Source organism: Myotis davidii, unplaced genomic scaffold (assembly GCF_000327345.1).
Source record: "Myotis davidii unplaced genomic scaffold, ASM32734v1 scaffold962, whole genome shotgun sequence".
Classification (NCBI taxonomy): domain Eukaryota; kingdom Metazoa; phylum Chordata; class Mammalia; order Chiroptera; family Vespertilionidae; genus Myotis; species Myotis davidii.
Genome location: NW_006295559.1, coordinates 3236672 through 3252404, shown reverse-complemented (window position 1 = coordinate 3252404; position 15733 = coordinate 3236672). Strand labels below are relative to the sequence as shown.

General features: G+C 37.6%; 1 protein-coding gene across 15 annotated transcripts in view; it reads right to left on the bottom strand.

Annotated features, from left to right (window-relative positions):
• The window catches only part of TBC1D5 (TBC1 domain family member 5), a 431389-nt gene that overhangs the window by 189253 nt on the left and 226403 nt on the right, over positions 1-15733 (bottom strand). For all 15 annotated transcript variants that reach the window (XM_006770168.2, XM_015568088.1, XM_015568082.1 and 12 more), the window contains 4 exons: positions 6040-6148; positions 4477-4566; positions 4309-4383; positions 2126-2193 (listed from right to left, as the gene is read on the bottom strand). In XM_006770168.2, coding sequence (XP_006770231.1) covers positions 2126-2193; positions 4309-4383; positions 4477-4566; positions 6040-6148 — 342 coding nt within the window. The remainder of the gene's footprint in view (positions 1-2125; positions 2194-4308; positions 4384-4476; positions 4567-6039; positions 6149-15733) is intronic.

The following is a 15733-nucleotide window of genomic DNA, read 5'->3' as shown; positions in this document are numbered from 1 at the left end:
TATTGCATTATGAGCTGCCTTGCAGACTAAACTGAAAACCATGGATTTTAGATCATGTAGTGCCTTCTAGAAAGAATGTATTACCTAAAGTAGTAAAATTACTCAAGCTACTCAGCTTTTATGATTAGGCAATTTGGTGGCTTTACAGTAAGACTGACAATCTTACCCTACAAACGAAGTTACTTGCCACAAGATACATACACAGGTAACAAGGAAACTAAATATGGAGAGAACCTTCTGGAAAAGAAGGTATGCAGCCTCCCCACTTGTGCTATGGATTATAGGGCTTCCTAGCTGCTTTCCCTGAATCTAGTGTTTGCCAACTTAATTAAAATGTACCAGTGGAGATTAACTTATATACATGCCATAAGAAAAATGCATAGAAAATATGAAACCAAATAGTTACAAGAACACAGCTTTCAAAAATAACACTTTCTAATAGCAAAGCAAATATGTTTGAGCTAAGTAACCAAAATGATGAACACCCCCCAAAGCCACTTCCAGCTAGGTTTGGCTATCCACATTTTATTTCCCCCTCTGTTTGCTGTTTCTTTTAGCCAATCTGGCACACCTGGCCTCTGAGTGTGTGCTTCTGCCCCATGGCACAGGTCCTCCACTTCCATCTAATAATGATATGAACACTATCATCCTTATTAGCCACTACAAGCTGAAGCAGTCAATTTTTCTAAGATAACTGCCTAGCATCTGAAAGAAAGAGGTACCTTTACTGCTGGGTTAGCAATATATACCTTGGATTTTGTTTTTAGAGACCTGTTTTACTGCCATTAATTACCTAGTTACTTAAATGACTGATGAGGAAACTTATTATTTTTGTTTTATTCACAAATGTTAATTGAATGCCTCCTGTGCATCAACACAATGGCTTCTACTTTCCAAGGTGATTATGGGAGCATTGCACATAGCTACCCTACACCTCTGAGTGGAGCTTCCCTGTAAGTGGTTACTTCTGGTAACTGGATAACTCAAGCTCATCAAAATGATCCCAAATCTCTATTCCGAAACCAACACTATTGCCAGCTTTCTAAGATTTTGTTGTGTTCTGAACTCAAGATTCCTCTGAATTTTTGAAACAAATTTCATTTGTTAAATATGTAGAATAACCTTAAAAGTAGTCCATGTCATTTGATTATTCTGTTTGGATCTGGAAAGAGAGGAATAGAAGAGAACCAGAGGCCTTGACACTGTGACAAATCTAGTAGGAGTTGAACTAAGAGTAGGCCGACAGGCAAAGCTGCAGAAGGACTTGGAAGAAGGCCCCAGAGATACTCATGACTCTGTACACCTGGCTCATCCTAGACCCCAATGATCAAATCAAATTTACTAACACGTATGTGCTTTTTTATAGCTTAAAGTATAAACATATCTCATTTACTTCTATTACAAATATATTCATATAACAACACTATGAGGTGATTGCTATTTTCCTCATTTTATAGAAAAGGACACTCAGGAGAAAGACATTCATTGAAAGTAATTTGCTCAAGATTACATCATATGTTGCTATAAGTTACCCTAGGATCTTCTTACACAAATTCCATGTACTTCTCACTACAGTACTTGACCCAGAAAAATGAGGTCAATGTATAAAAGGTATGGATATTGACTATGTGCTAAATAAGAAACTGCTTTTTCACATGGTAAATACTGAGTAGACTGAGAGAAGAAACTGTTTCAAAACTCAATGGCTTCAAGAGGAAGGGAAATAAAGAGGGTAAAGTAATAGCAGTCATTTAAAAAATTAATTTGGTTAGACAGGAATTCAAAGGTGTAAAGCAAGAGATAAATCTTTCTAGCAATATCTGTATTATGAATACATAATACAACCTTAATCAGAAGCACATGACTTAAAATAATTGTTAAAAATTGAAAAAATGATTAAATATTATTTTAAGAGTATCAACATTATAAATATAATAATTTATTTTGAAAAATGGAACACAGAAATCTATATTTTAAGAATAGAAAATGATAGCTATTATCAAAACTTGGCCAAAATAACTTTGTTATTAACATAAGTCTCCTCAATAGATTTTGGATTTTGCTAAAACACAGAGGTAATACTAATTTTAATTATTGAAAGTAATTTATAAATAGTTCTACATACGTTCTTGTGACATCTTGTTCAATCATCGATCGGAGTTCTTTATCTTGGAAGAATTTATTCCAAAGACTCTGAAATAAAGAGAACAACCTATTTAAAATAACCTCACAACTTCGTTTGACTTTGATGATCTGAATTTAATAATTTAAATGATTAAATTTATCCTTCTTTGAGTTATCATTTCACATTGCAGGTAGGAAACCTGAAACTGGAGCAATTTTATTAAATTCTAGTTTACTTTCGACACATCCTTATTCTAACACCAATTTTTTCCAGAGATATTATTATATACTAGAGGCCCAGTACACAAATTCGTGCACCCATGGGGTCCAGCAGGCCTGCTCCGATGGAGGCCGATTGGGGGTGGGGCCAGTAAGGGGAAGGGGACTCAGGAGGTTGGCCAGCTGGCCCCCAGCCCTATTGGGGTGGGGAGGCAATCAGGGACAGCTGGCAGGGGGAGGGGTCACAGACTGTTGGCTGTCGCCTCAACCCCGATCGGGGTGGAGAGCTGATTGAGCTGGATCAGCTGGTTGGCCACAGCAGTGCACATCATAGCGAATGGTCATTCTGCCATTCAGTTGCTGGGTGCATATATATATATATATATTTAAATTATTTTCTGTTATCTATATAAAATGAACAATACTTTTACTACTATGTACCCGGTACTACCTCGAAACTACAAAAAGTTCTGCTTGGATTAGAGTAGGCCATAGCCCAACTGGTCCGACATGAACCTAACCTGAATTCCCAATGTTTTCTACAAAGTTTTGTCTTCTAATTTAATAGTTTTTTTGTTGTTGTTAATCCTCACCTGAGGATCAGTTTTCCATTGATTTTTAGAGAGAGATTGGAAAGGAGGGAGTAGGGAGGAAAAGAGAGGAAGAGGGAAACATTGATGTGAGAGAGAGACATTGATTGGCTACCTCCCACATGCCTCCTGACTGGGGCTGGAAATGAACCTGCAATCCTTCAGTGCAAGGGACAATGCTGTAACCACTTAGCCCCAACAGACAGGGCCCAATTGAATAGATTTTTACGGACTTCTTAAAATGTGAATTTATGTAAAGTTTTAAAACTTACTTAACAATATTTTATGCTGCTGTACCATAGACTAAATTATATTTACTAGAGGCCTGGTGCACGAAATTCGTGCACGGGTACGTTCTCTAGGCCGAGCCAGTGATCAGAGCCATTCGGGACCTTCCTTCCCCGCTGCTGGCTGCCGGCCGGGGCCTTCCTTCATTCCGCGCCAGCCTGATCAACGTCTAATTGCTCCCCTGCCAGCCCAATTGCCCCCAACTGCCCTCCCCTGCTGGCCCGGTCACCCCTAACTTCCCTCCCTTGCCAGCCTGGTTGCCCCTAACTGCCCTCCCTTGCGGGCCCGACTGCCCCTAACTGCCCTCCCCTGCCAGCCTGGTCATCCCCAACTGCCCTCCCCTTCAGGCCTGGTCACCTACAACTGCCCTTCCCTGCAGGACTGGTTACCCCCAACTACCCTCCCCTGCTGGCCATCTTGTGTCCACATGGGGGCGGCCATCTTGTGTATTGGAGTGATGGTCAATTTGCATATTACTCTTTTATTAGCTAGGACAGATATGTATCACTGGAAAATGCTAATGTTACATATTAACTAGAAAAAAATTTCTATTAGTATGAATCTAGGAATTACAATAGTAATTAAAGAAATTATACAACACTTATAAAGAAGTAATTATTCCTAGTCTTCACGAGAATATGAGTGGAGGTAGGTCTAACCTTTTCCCTATCTTTAAAAACTTCTTCATGGAATCACTACAAATAGTTTCCTTTCTTCCTCTGAGTTAGTCCTACAAAGTGAACTCTTCTCTATTTCTATCATACAGGGAGGCTTTCCTACTGCTCCCTACGGCACCCTTGATAAAACAGTTCCATCCTCATCTTTTTGCTCTTCTAGCTCATCCTTAGTTCTTACAGACCTCCTTGGGACTTCTTCTTTGTAGTGGCATTCCACAGATATGGATCATACACTTCCTCCAACACAGTATATACAAGAGAAAATTTCCATGAGGTTTTGGGTAGTATGTGGGGGTGAAAAAAAATAGTTGGTATGAAATAACTCTGCTTTTGTGGTAACTGATAACCAGTATGATAAACACGTGCTTATGGGCAAAAGAAGTTGCGATAGGAATAAACGTGAATTTTACCCCTTCATCCTGTGAAAGGGGATTATTGATCATCAGGTCCTGCTGGCCAACGACCTTCCTCGGGTTGGTGATGTGCTAGGGAAGAAAGAAAGAAAACAAGGGATCAGAGGCCACTGGACTTTAAAGCACACATTTGAAAACAATTATATTAATTAAAATGCAACTTACTATTTCTTTGATGCTGCTATACCATGCTCTTAATTCTTTAATTTTACTTATCCACTGATTTTTATCTTGAGGGAGAACACAAAGAAATAGCTGTCAAGAAGAAAAAAAACTTTTATAAATATCACAAGAAGTGTGAAACTATGCCAAAGAGAATCACCTGAAAATTAAGATATTCATATTTCTGGCATTTCATATTTCTATCATCATTCTAATTCTCAATAAATTTGGAAATATTTAAGAAATATATATTTGGGTAATTCCAAATGTGAACAAAGGCCACCTTCCCCCCTAAGATCTCAAAAGCTACACCACACAATGGAAGCAACCTTCTCTCCAGATATATATTAATAATGAACAAAAAAATTCACTGAGGTTCAAGTGTGGTTCCGATTTTACAGTCCTAAATTGCTATGCCAGTGAAATGGAGAAGTTACTGTTTGGGGTAAGAGAGGACATTAATAGGCATAAGGTCCAGTTAGTAATTTCAAGGTTTAAGGTTTGTCTTGAATGAAGCAGGTAGAGGACAGACAATCTGAGGACACAGCCTGAGAAGTGAAGTCATTCCTTTCACAGCAGAAAATTCAATTTACAACCGGCAATCAGCTTATGAAAATAACAAGCATTCTTAAAAAGACAAATTTGATTTAATTTAGCTTAATACATTAAAATAAAGCTGGATTTGAGTTTATTTTCCGCAAATGAATGATACTAAAAGTTAAACAACAAAGAATGGAGGGGAGAGGAGGCACAAATATTTGTATACAAATATTTCATCAGCAGGTCTCCTGCCTTCACTGCCTGCATCTAACAGAAGAAAAATGTATTTCAATTATTAAATCTAAATTATTAAATCTAAAACTGTCCGATACATCATGTTTCCTTACTGTCTGTACTTGCAGATTCCAAATGCTCAATTCATGCAGATCTACCCTAAAAAACTTCCAATAAAAGTCATTTTAGAAATGAGACTAAAACTAAATTAATTCATTTTGAGTAGAAAAAGGGACAATATTTCCAAGCAACTAAAATGATAATTGTGGATTATTATTATCAGTTTTGGTAACCAATGGCCCTTTCTAAAGAGATTGACCTAATTCCCTTCCACTTCTTCTTGCTGTCCTACACTTTGTGTGTCCCATCAAAGAAATATAAAAAAATCCTTCCTATATGCTATTTATGAAGAGAAAAGAAAGGATGGATACATGATGGCACTAGATATAATAGGAATCTGAAAGTAAATCCCCCCTCTGCCCCTGCCCCGCTTCAACAGTTTCTGCAGTGGCTGGGGCATGTTAAAGTGTTGCTTTGAATTCTGCACCATCAAATGAGATGAAAAAGCTGTTATTTCAAATGACTCCTTTACCATCACCAGTTATTCAGAACTAAGGTAGTTCAACCTTATTAGTAAATGTTCTATGAAAGATAAGCATGGATGGCCAAAAAAAGTCTAGAGTGCAGCTCCTGGAAAATTCAGTGATCCCCCGAATGGGTAATCTTCCAGGGCATCAGGTAATGTGTTGATATACTGCAACCGCAAACTGTAAATAAATATTTTCTTCTTACCTTCCAGCAAATGCTGCGGAACCTGCTGCTTCTCAGCTGCCCATTAATCCCCTTCTGCCTTATTGTTGCCAAGTAATTGTTGTTTACAAAGAGTTCCTCCCATTCTTTCCTATATGCAAGAAACCAAAGCATGGAGAAGCTTTTGTTAAAATTCTTCTGCTTGGAGAGGAGTGCTACAGGAAATTAATTTTAAATAAGTCTAAGAAATGCAACTTTTAAGATGTATATATTTAGTTGTGCACTGTTTCTGAACGCATGGCTGTCTTTTTGGACAGAGTTCTTCTGTAGATTTAATGAATATGTAGATAGCTATAATTATGCCAGCTACTGAAATTCATAATGTCTATGGAGGCTATTTCATTTCCTCTAAAATGTTGGTAGTGCAGTTCAGTGAATAGACAAGACAAAAAATGAATATTAGCATAAGCTTATGACTGCTTTAGCCATTGACAAAGATATACGTGCTCCAAAAACACACAATAAAAAGGTGCATTGTTGATTCCACTGGCTTCTCACATGAAATATCTGTTGAAATGAACCCATTTCTCTTCAATGTCAGGCTGGCAGGTAGATATACCAGAAGACTGCTTTCTTTTACTTTTTAGTGCTATTTTCTATTGAAATCTCTGCTACTTCTTTCTACATGATCTGTTTTAAAATTTTAACAGGTGCAGCAAATTTGAAAAAAAATAAACATCAAAAAATTTAAAAGCCTCACTGTAAAAACTGTTAAAGGCAAGCTTGAGTACCTTGCAGTACCTATGGCTGAGTAGATAAACAACTGAAATATGCCTCCCAGGCACGCAGACACCAGGGGCCTAACACCTGTGCCTCATTAATATACAAGTAAATCTGCTCTACTGGGAAACAATTGGAAATTAATTGTCCCAAACCACTTACTGAGTTTGAATAAAGGAAGTAGACTTATATTCCCAGCATCTTATACCAAACTAAACATCAAGAAACATTCGTCAACATTTGAGGCAACCGAGTACAGCTTTATGAAATCTCTCTCAGATATAATAATGCCACAAGAAATGTGTAATTTGAAATTTTTTAATCAAAGCTAAAAGCCTGGCAATCTCTTCAGAGACTTACTCAAAAGCAAGCCTCTGAAACCCTCAATCATCCTTCCCCACACACATGCAGCTGCCACTGACCAGACCCGACTTATTTTGAGAAAGGCCAGTCTTGCGCGCTATGGTATCTGACACTCAACTGTACACGTGGAGTTAAAAAACCAGACTGTGGAGCAAGCGCATCTGCTCCACAGTTTTCCAGAAGAGTCACGAGGGCACTGGCACACTCCCACGGCCTGGAGCAGGAGACTCTCCAGCCTCAGCCTGCAGCACTGCCCCCTGTCCCACCAAGCCTTCGGCCTTGTGGGTAAGTATCGCCAGTGGGACACACACCCCACCATGCAACCTTCTACCACCACTCCATGCGAACTTTCTACTTTCATCACTCTATTCGCAAAAGAGCTAATATTTCATTTTTATTTTTGTTTGATTTTATATCATTAATGAAACTGAAAATTTCTCATGCTTTTTAGGTCATTTTATATCTCTTCTTTTTACAACTTCCTTTCTTGTCCTTTGCCTATGTTAAGATGTATAGGATAGTGGTTAAGAAAACAGACATCAGAACCACACTCCTGGGATCAGAAAAACAGCCAATGTACTAGCATCAGCCGTGGGCAAACTACGGCCCGTGGGCCGGATCCGGCCTCTTAGAAATGAATAAAACTATTGAAAAAAAAGACCGTACCCTTTCATGTAATGATGTTTACTTTGAATTTATATTAGTTCACACAAACACTCCATCCATGCTTTTGTTCCGGCCCTCCGGTCCAACTTAAGAACCCATTGTGGCCCTCGAGTCAAAAAGTTTGCCCACCCCTGTACTAGCTACTTAACTAGCTATGCAAGCATGAGCAAGCTACTTAACCTCCTTGTGTGTCTGTTTCATCATCTGTAAAATGAAATAATAATAATACTATCATCTCCCTCAAAGAATTACTATGAGGATTTAACTGTATGACAGACCCTCAGAAGGGTGCAGCATATATCATAACATTCACAAAATAGTATTATTGTTAATAATGTTATAATGCTTTTATGATAGTAGGCTTTATCACAGGTCTGAGCTTTTCATACATTAAAGACATTACACCTTTCCTGCCATCTATATGTATTTTTAACCCAATCCTCTTGATTGTTCTACACCCTGAAGCTTTTTAATTTGTATATAATATAAACCTAACATTAATTTATCTTGATGATCTTTCCATTGTTTTTACGCTGAAGTAGTTCTTAGCCACTCCACATTCAAAGAAATAGTCACTGAGATCTTATGGTTTTAAAAATCACTTTAGTCCATTTGTGTTACCTGTAGTATTTTAAATACATTATCTATTTTCCAACAATATCACATACATTATGCACCTCTTACTGTTCAAGTTTTGTTTTTATCCAGGTTTTAATAATACTCAAAGACGAGATCAGCAATGAGTACAAAGAACATTACAGGAGTATATCTCAGAAACTGTACATTCATATAGCTTGTGGTCTGTAAACAAAAAGTGCAGATTTCAAATGTATTTTAAACCCAAGAGGAATCAGAACTCGTGAGAGATGATGCAGTTCCATGGCCTGAAAACACCGATGCATTCTAGATCAGAGACGGAAGTGGGAGGCAATGACTCCCTAGCTCCTGAAAAATCAGCTTCTATTCAAAGGTACCAAGATATTGTGAAAGTAGACACAGCTGGTGGCTGGATTCATTGCCATCTTATGAAGTAAGCAGCCTTTTAAGGTCAAGTGACATACTACTTATGTAATGAAGGATAATCATTTGTTAGCTTAAATAAGATCCTGTGCCTTGATTACAGGGTTGGCAAAGAGAAAAGGAGACTGAGGCATGTGAAATGGAAACACTATCCCTGAAATTCACAATCATTTAAATTTATTCATGGGTACTTATAGTTCCAATTAAGGTTTAACATCTCAAACTGATGAAGAGCTCTAACAACAGAGCAACATAAAGCCACAAGATAGCCTATTAATTGTCTTTCTCTCCTCTGGAATAGTGTTTTGTTAATAAACTGTGATACTGAGTATACATAATAAACATTTAGTGCCTACCATGTGCTTAACACTCAGATATATATTTTTTAAAGCATAAAGTTAGGAGAATAGATGTATATGCAAACCAATAATGATGTGATTAAGACAAAGTACTCTGGTAATACAAAGGAGGGAAGAATAGTTTTATATCTAAAAATTAACACTCAGTATAGAAAATAATAAATAGTAGCACCATGGGCATGCAGCACCATGTTGGATGAGATGCTACATCCAACAGCTGAGCTGTCAGAGCTTTGACAGACCTTCAAGGGCAAAATGTTAAAAAGTTTAGCCCTTTGAGGGGAGCTAGACTACAGGACTTGGGAAAAGAAGAGTAAGTACTGAGGAGCCTGAGGTGGAATTTTTCAGTTTAATTAACAAAAAATAAAAGGTAGTTGCTAAACTCTGTCATATACCATTAGTATATATACTGTTGCTGTAACAGCAAAAATCTGGCAATGATGTTATTAAAATGCTTCAAATCCACCTATGTCATAATATATAAGATTTTAGATATATCACCTTTTTAAAAATCATCACCTGAGGATATGTTTTTATTGATTTTTAGAGAGGAAGAGAGAGAGAAACATCAATTGGTTGCCTCCCATAGGTGCCCTGACGGGGAATCGAACCTGAGACCTTTTGGTGAATGGGACAATACTCCAAACAACTTAGACACCCAGCCAGGGCTAGATATTATCACTTTTAACCTCAAAACAACCCTCCTAGGGTAACTATATTTAATCCTCTTTATAAATGAGAAAACTAAGACTCAAAAATCAAATATGTTGTCAATAGAAAAAAGGAACGAGAATTAGCTTGAGCATCTTCCTGGAATAACATGGAAAACACTACTACAGGGAACATGATACTCCAGATATCCAAGACAAAAATTGCCCCTGGCAACAAGGCGAGGTATTAGTGTGCCCTTATACTTTCTTCCTTAGATTTTTAGTTTTTGAACATCAAATACAAGGGTATAGAGAAAAGTTGTCACCAGTTGGAGTGAGAAGGTGAGTCAACAACTGTTGTGGGTGGTTATGGACTTCCAAGAACATTTAGATTTGTAAAAGCCTCAAATGGAACAGATGCAGTGGTTCTCAACCTTCCTAATGCCGCGACCCTTTAATACAGTTCCTCATGTTGTGGTGACCCCCAACCATAAAATTATTTTTGTTGCTACTTCATAACTGTAATTTTGCTACTGTTATGAATCTTAATGTAAATATCTGATATGCTATATGTGTTTTCCGATGGTCGCGACCCACAGGTTGAGAACTACTGGGCCATTAGAAACTTGGGCCTTGAGGACTCTCTTGACATAGTGCTAGTGCCATCTAGTGGCAATTACTCTGCCTTGCAGGCACTGGGTCCCTGAAAACATAACCAGCATCTCAGCAGAGAGAGGCAGAGATAAGCTGGTTTCCTTTCTCATGCCAATGTTAATGAATTAGTAGTGGCTGCCTTGGAAGCATTGTGTTGAGAAGGATTCTGAGCCTACCTCTGTCCTCCTCAAGAACGTTGTTACTAATTAAAAATGTTGGCCATGATCATTTGGCTGCAATCATTTCTAAGAAATGAAATCAACTTCTGCAGCAGCAGTTGCTGCCTTCCCTTCTAAGATCAACTTAGGTAGTTAAGCCTCCTGCAATAGTTTTTTTAAACATGGAGATCAACTTGAGTATGCAGAGAATAAAAATACAGCTGATGATCATAAGGTACTGTCTGTTTCTAATTATGTATTTTAAGGTAGTATTTTCCCAAGCTTTGAACATAAAATTAATATGAAACTAGTTAAAGCCTTCCAAATATAATTATTTAAATACTTTTGTAACCTAAATAATGCATAAGTGACTTAATTATGTGGCAATTCTGGACTCGAAAATTTCTGAATTGTCCCAAATGGCGATAACACTAGAGAATACATTTTATACTGTATATTTTATATGACGTCTTCTACTCCATTTTTGGGCATTATTTGGACAACGGAGAATGTCTCTACGGGGCTCAAATGACTACAATAATTGAAAGAGCTCAGAGACTACACAGAGCAGTGGTTCTCCACCGTCCTAACGGTGCAACCCTTTAATACAGTTCCTCATGTTGTGATGACCCCCAACCATAAAATTATTTTCGTTGCTACTTCATAACTATAATTTTGCTGCTGTTATGAATTGTAATGTAAATATCTGATGTGCAGGATGTATTTTCATTGTTACCAATTGAACATAATTAATGCATAGTGATTAATCACAAAAACAATATGTAATTATATATGTGTTTTCTGATGGTCTTAGGCGACTCCTGTGAAAGGGTCGTTCGACCCTCAAAGGGGTCGTCACCCACATGTTGAGAACCGCTGACACAGAGTCCAGCTCTTAGAATCTTCAATACTTGGTTTAGAGAAGCTACTTTGATTTTTTACTGATGATGAAAGCTGCTGAGAGCAGAGAAGGGATTATCTCTGGGGAACAGGAAGGAAGGTGGACACATGTTTCTTGGAAGTGTCCTAAGGGGGAAGTGTGCTAGAGGAGTCCTCAAAGATGACCCCTGATAACTGATGTATTGTTATATAGCCTATAAGGTTGGCCAGTCAACCATGATCATCATTTTTCATATGTGACTAGAATAATGGTAAAACTCAAGGCCAGGGCAGGATGAAGTTGATCTTGAAGCAGGATGAACTCAGAGTTAGATGAGTAGAAAATATTTGAAGGTAAAAAAAGTTAACCTGATGCAAAAAGATTTATACAATTTTTTAATCCTAAAGTGCATGCCAATATTTGAAAAATATTGCCCTATTAAGTTTTATCACAATTGCTTTATCAAATGCATAGGAAAAAGGAAACAATAAACTTGTAATCTGTTTCTAGAAACATAGTGGAAGATTTCTATTAATGAAGAACTGTGCTATAATTCCAATACTCCATGTAAGAGTATGTAACTTTATAACATTTTAAAGGTATGATTTAAAAAATGTTATTCAAATAGAACAAGAACATCTAAAGTAAAAATCAATGGGAATGTGAGAAGCGTAAATTAGGTATGTCGGCATCAGACTGCAGTGTGGCACCAGATCTAGGTAAGTTTCAACATTAGGACTGCAGGTGCCAAGATCAACCAGATAAACACTGATGTTATCTATAATTACCTCATTTTTAGCTTAAATCACAGGTAATGAGGGAACTCAGAGATTCTAAAAGGCAATTAGAAAGTCTACTGGCTTTTTCGCTTCCTGTATCAGGAATTTTTTAAAACTTACTTTTACTTAAAGCTTTTTTCCTCCATAATGAAACATCAGGACATAGCACTTATATATAAAAAAAACAGAATGCATAATTGCTCATAAGCTTAAAATGAATTTCTTCTGTGTCTAGGTGAAATGTGTTCTCATGTGACGAGGCTCCCTTGAAACAAAGGCAATAATAGTTCAGTTGTTAAAAGTAACTAATGATGATGTTTTGATTCAGGTTTGGACTTAACATTGAATTGAGAAATCTTTAGTCTCCACCTCCATATCCACAAGGAAATAAAGAACTGAGTAGCAACAGTTTTGGACTGTTAGATAGAATATTATTATTTTTTAAATAAAACATGCATTGTTTTCTTCAAAATGTTTTAAGAGCTTCTAAATTCAGGGTCATGTTAAAATAGGTAAACTCAACAAACATTATTTAGAAAATGAATCAAATAAAGCTATATCATAAGATTATAAAAAATTAAGTACATAATAAAGACACATAATCAAAGGATCAGCATTTAGAAATGAGGTGATGAAAGGATCCTGTACCAGACAATGTCTATGAAGTTGTCTGGAATGAATACCTTTTATATTCCATGGTTTACTAATGTTTCTTATATAATTAACTAGAGGCCTGATGCATGAAATTCGTGCACTTGGTGGGGGTCCTTCAGCCCCGCCTGTGCCCTCTTACATTCCGGGAGCCCTTAGGGAATGTCCAACTGATAACTTAGTGCTGCTGTGGAGGCAGGAAAGGCTCCTGCTACCCCCCCTGCGCTTGACAGCCATGAGCCTGGCTTCTGGCTGAGTGCGCTCTCCCTGTGGGAGCACACTGACCATCAGGGGGCAGCTCCTGTGTTGAGTGTCTATCGCCTGGTGGTCAGTGCATGTCATAGCAACCAGTTGTTCCACCAATTGGTCGATTTGCATATTATATAGGATTGCCCAAACTTGGAAGCAACAAAGATGTCTTTCAGCAGATGAATGAATAAATTGTGGAACATTTAAACAATGGAATATTGTTCAGTGATTAGAGGCCTAATGCACGAAATTCGTGCAAGGGGCTCAACCCTCGCAGCCCTGGCTTCGTCCTGAAAGTCTTCCAGAAGGTCATCTGGAAGGTCATCTGGATGGTTGTTCTGCTGTTTGGTCAAATTAGTGTATTAGCTCTTTATTATATAGGATAAGGAAAAATCCCTTTCTCCAGCCACCTCCCTGCAGACCTTCCCTCCCTCTTCCCATTCCCGACCCTCCTCACTTAGCTTGAGATTTGTGATAATTAGCATGAGCTTGATATCTAACTTTCTGTATGATGAAGAATTTGACACACATTCTATAATATAAGCAATACTGTAAGGGAAATACAGACTTTAGAACCAATTATTTTCCAGTAATTTAGAAGCAGGCATTTATTTAGCAAAATCAGATATCTTATTAAAACTCAATTTTATCTCTTAAAGCATGTTTTCCAAGACTGGGTTGACTTACAGAGTTTTGCGCCTATAGAAATAAATATATGCTTGAAATACTTATCTTAAAAGGTTAAAATGTATATTTTAACTGAATCCCCGATTTATTCGATATCCTCTAGATCGGCACCATCCAACAGAACTTTCTGAGATGACAGAAATGTTCTATATCTGACTGTCCAATATGACTAGTGCACCTGAAGAACCACATGTTTTATTTTATTTCATTTAAACATACATTTATATAGTCTCTTGTGGCTATTGGTTCTCATATTGGGCAACAAAACTCAAAGTATTTTAAGGATGATGAACCATTCATATATATATATTCAATCTTTAAAATAACAACTATAAAGTTTCAAAGGATATAAAGAGTAAAGATACACACGATACCTACTCACACATAGTGCTTTTGGGTTAAGAAGACATGTGTTAGAAGTTAAATAATACAAGTGGTTGAAAATCAAGGTAATTCCGTAAGGAATGTAACAATATATACTTAATTATAAGTGAAAGGCGCTACTAGTAAGATCAGATATAGATGTAGTAAGTAATTTTAGTCAAAAAGTCTCTATTTCCTTGCCTCTCCCTGTCTGTGTTTCTGTCTCTACCACCACTGCCCCTTGCTTAGTCCCACTTCCTTCTTCTTCCATTCACATACATGTAGAAGTTGGGAAAGCACATCTTTAATAATGACAGTGATACATCTATAAGTTATCAAAAATTATCAATAGTGAATCATGAGCCTAATATAACCATCCTCAACAATAGACTGGTTCAAAGATCCAGGAAATGGTCATTTTAAATGAAGATAAATGGTTCATAAGATAAACTTTAGTTTAAGGTTAGTATGTAGTTTATAATTTGTTTGGATTAATGTGTCTGGCAAAATAATTCACATGGGCCTCTGAAAAGGTAAGGAAATATCCAGACCCAAGGCCTACTAGAAAATCTCACTGGATTATAATTTCAAAAAAAACTCCTCACTAATTTAAAAATCTCCAGGCTTCACAGACAATAGTGTGGTGAAGGCATGGGGAGGGGTGGGGGGCTGGATGGGGAAGGGGGCAAACGGAGGGAAATGGGGGACATTTATAATACTGTCAACAATTTTAAAAACACTCAGTAAAAATCCTATATAATGAAAGGCTAATATGCAAATTGTCCCCTCAGGAATTTGACCGACCAGGAGTTCGACCGCTCACTATGTTGTGTGCTGACCATCAGGGGGCGGCACGGAATAAAGGAAGGAAGGAAGCAGCCGGGGGAAGGATGGCCCTGGCAGGCAGCCGAGGAAAGGAAGGCCATGGCCAGCAGCCGGAAGGCCCCAATCGGCCCTGATTGCCAGCCAGGCCTAGGGACCCTACCCGTGTATGAATTTTGTGCATCGGGACTCTACTACACAAACAAACAAATGTATAAATTAATTAATTAATTAATTAAAACTCCACACCTCATTTACCCAGAATGATGAAAGGCCAATGTATGACTTTTTTTTTTCTCAACACAAAAATTTTGAGAGTATCAAAACATTTATAAAACCAGGCGATAAGTTCCCAATTTGTAAAATGTTTACAGAATTAGTTTTTAGAAATTCTAAATATCTACAGGTTTATCATTTGTTCAATTTTATTTATAAAAAATAAAGACAGCCCTGACCAGTTTGGCTCAGTGGATAGAGCTTCGGCCTGTGGACTCAAGGTTCCCGGGTTCGATTCCGGTCAAGGGCATGTACCTTGGTTGCGGGCACATACCCAGTGGGGAGTGTGCAGGAGGCAGCTGATGGATGTTTCTCTCTCATCGATGTTTCTCACTCTATCCCTCTCCCTTCCTCTCTGTAAAAAATCAATAAAATATAT